This window comes from Dendroctonus ponderosae, unplaced genomic scaffold, assembly GCF_020466585.1.
Source record: "Dendroctonus ponderosae isolate FM_Combo_2020 unplaced genomic scaffold, Dpon_F_20191213v2 Dpon_F_20191213_6, whole genome shotgun sequence".
In the NCBI taxonomy this organism is placed as follows: domain Eukaryota; kingdom Metazoa; phylum Arthropoda; class Insecta; order Coleoptera; family Curculionidae; genus Dendroctonus; species Dendroctonus ponderosae.
This window is the reverse complement of record NW_026018814.1, coordinates 2957731-2960510: the sequence shown is the minus strand read 5'-3', so window position 1 is coordinate 2960510 and position 2780 is coordinate 2957731. Positions and strand designations below refer to the sequence as shown.

At 45.3% G+C, this 2780-nt stretch overlaps 3 protein-coding genes across 5 annotated transcripts in view; 1 reads left to right on the top strand and 2 right to left on the bottom strand.

Annotated features, from left to right (window-relative positions):
• LOC109536229 (inositol hexakisphosphate and diphosphoinositol-pentakisphosphate kinase) overlaps window positions 1-2780 on the bottom strand; it is a gene marked incomplete in the record, with an annotated part of 23906 nt that overhangs the window by 10798 nt on the left and 10328 nt on the right.
• The window catches only part of LOC109536290, a 16865-nt gene that overhangs the window by 8518 nt on the left and 5567 nt on the right, over window positions 1-2780 (bottom strand). The window lies entirely within an intron of this gene.
• On the top strand, window positions 892-2596 carry LOC125504933 (inositol hexakisphosphate and diphosphoinositol-pentakisphosphate kinase-like). 2 transcript variants are annotated; one of them, XM_048667704.1, is made up of 6 exons: window positions 892-1018; window positions 1080-1278; window positions 1333-1606; window positions 1661-1849; window positions 1901-1986; window positions 2091-2596. In XM_048667704.1, exons 1-6 carry the CDS (start codon window positions 992-994, stop codon window positions 2261-2263), a joined length of 948 nt encoding a protein of 315 aa, XP_048523661.1. In that variant the 5' UTR covers window positions 892-991; the 3' UTR covers window positions 2264-2596. The 2 variants fall into 2 exon arrangements, with proteins under 2 accessions (XP_048523661.1, XP_048523660.1); XM_048667703.1 differs by having other exon boundaries at window positions 893-1018; window positions 2088-2595.

Here is a 2780-nt window from a genome sequence, read left to right as displayed (position 1 = left end):
TTAATGCCCATATCTTTGAAATCGATCTTCTTGAACATCAATTCTAAGAAGGTGGTAAATAACTTTGGAGATATTGTATCTCCTTGCCTCACACCCCTTCTGATTGGGAACTTGTTCGTGTACTTGTGCAGTTTCACACGTGCCGTTGCTCCAGCGTATATGTTCTTTATAAGAGTGATATATCTGTGATCGATTCTGCATTCAGTTAACACCTCGAGCATTTTTGACTGGTCGATAGTGTCGAATGCTTTCTCGAAGTCTACAAAAATTAGAGCTAAAGGCTGGTTATATTCCACGCATTTCTCAATAAGGGTTTTCATTGCTTGAAGATCGTCGTTAGTACCAAAGCCCGCTCGGAAGCCTGCCTGTTCTACAGGTTAATAGAAATCCAATTTATTCGTCAATCTGTTATAATTTTCATAAACATTTTATATAGATGAGATAGTAGACTAATGGGACGGTAATTTTGTAAGTCTGCAATATCTCCTTTCTTGTGCATGATGGTGATTATTGAGTTGTTCCACACTGATGGAATTTGTCCATAGAACAAACATAGGTTGAATAGCTTACATATAGCTTGGGTCAATATTCGTCCTCCTGTCTTTATCTGTTCAATCACTATCTCATCTTCTCCTGGTGCCTTGTTATTTTTCGTCTCTATCAATGCAGCTTCAACCTCATGAAAGGTAATATCTGGCAAATCTCCCGAGCCCTGGTTTTCAATAGTTGGTAGTTTTGCGTCATTTAAGCATCCTGCTTCCGTTTATAATATAATATAAGTGTCACTCATATTATGTTCGAATTATCAATTTACGTTCACTGATGCCACCAAAAACTGATTTAAATCGTGTTGCCATTTAAACACCCTCATCCTTTGGCTCCAATTACCACTCATCAAGCGCATATGCTTTTGTAGATTGGCAGTCGAAGCAGCGTGTACTCGCCCGAGTCGAGGGTGCGAAAAACCGGTAGTTTCATCTACGAGGACTTTATGCCCACCGACGGCACTGATGTGAAGGTAAGTTCTGGCATGATTTAGCAAGCGCTGCTGTCTTAGTAAAATCCCCGGCTTGTTCTAGGTGTATACAGTGGGCCCGGACTATGCACATGCAGAAGCGCGGAAATCGCCAGCGCTGGACGGCAAAGTGGAAAGGGATCGTGAGGGCAAGGAAATTCGCTACCCCGTAATCCTGAGCAATGCGGAAAAGCTAATTTCGCGCAAAGTGTGCCTGGCTTTCAAGCAGGCGGTGTGCGGCTTTGACTTGCTGCGCGCCAACGGTACGATCGAACTATGTTGGCCCAAAAAACGACGCGTTTCCATTAACTTTCCAGGCAAATCGTTTGTATGCGACGTGAACGGGTTCAGCTTCGTGAAGAACTCCAACAAGTACTACGACGATTCAGCGAAAATCCTAGGCAACATGATTCTAAGAGAGTTGGCTCCGACGCTGCATATTCCATGGTCAGTGCCGTTCCAGCTGGACGACCCACCCATTGTGCCCACAACTTTCGGCAAAATGATGGAGTTGCGCTGTGTCACTGCCGTGATCCGGCACGGCGACCGCACTCCGAAGCAAAAAATGAAGGTTGAAGTGCGCCATCCAAAGTAAGTCCCCACTGCTATCTACCAATGGACTCTTTAAATTCCCTCCCTTTTTAGGTTCTTCGAAATTTTTGACAAATACGATGGCTTCAAGCACGGCCACGTTAAACTGAAGCGCCCGAAGCAGCTTCAAGAGATTCTTGATATTGCGCGCTCCCTACTGGCGGAGATCCATCAGCATGAAGCTGAACCGGAGATCGAGGAGAAACAGGGCAAATTGGAGCAACTGAAGGCCGTATTGGAAATGCATGTTTCAGTGCGATCAGAGCTACAGTTTCGCTAACAATTTGGTTTCAGGTATGGCCATTTTTCGGGCATCAATCGCAAGGTGCAGATGAAGTACCAACCCAAAGGGCGACCGCGCGGCTCAAGTTCTGACGATGGTATATCGATTTGCTTAATTTTTTGTAGGGCTGCAGTCAGCCAACACTGTTTTTACGCGTTGCAATGCGCAATTTCACCCTGATTTCACGAGTTGTTTTAGTAGATAAGCCGGTCGAGCCGTCGCTAGTGCTCATCCTGAAATGGGGCGGCGAGTTGACGCCCGCTGGACGCATTCAGGCCGAAGAACTGGGCCGCATCTTTCGATGCATGTACCCCGGCGGACAAGGTAGACATTTTGCCGGTTGGTATTACGCTTCTTTTTTATTTCGTTTCTAGTTATCGTGCCGCCAAACCGGACGCACAAATGGCTCCACTAGATGAATGCAACCGCTCGCAAAGTGTGCCCTTTTGGAATGCCTGTCTGTGCGCCGGGTTTGTCTATTTTGTTTATTTGCAATTTTTGTTCGTCATCTTCTAACCTGAGTTGCAATAGTTGTCGGAAATTACTCTTTGGGTTCCGTTTTATTTTCGTTTTCCACTACTTAACGTGTGGTGCGTGTGTCCACAACAGTTTAGTTACTCACCGACTTCGCGACAATCAAGTTACGAACCTTTTCCGTAGTGTCTAGTGCAAGGGCGGATCCAGGGGGGGTCATGAATCCTCCCCATTCAATTCTCTATCCAACGATGCCAAAACGAATTCTGTGGCTCGAATGGTTCTTGAGGAACTTCAAAAAAAGCAGCGTCATGTTCAAGTGGGTTTTGCAACTCAAAAAAAAACCACGCAAATCTGAAACTTCTTGAATTCAAGCCTTTTTTGAGAAAACTGCCAACATTTCCCCATCCATGGTTC

Bases quoted from the DNA above. Each gene is read 5' to 3' on its own strand.
- LOC125504933 (XM_048667703.1), top strand. From the start codon at position 992: ATGCCCACCGACGGCACTGATGTGAAG. The intron at 1,019-1,079 runs GTAAGTTCTGGC...GGCTTGTTCTAG, and splicing joins CCGACGGCACTGATGTGAAG to GTGTATACAGTGGGCCCGGA. The intron at 1,850-1,900 runs GCATGTTTCAGT...ATTTGGTTTCAG, and splicing joins CTGAAGGCCGTATTGGAAAT to GTATGGCCATTTTTCGGGCA.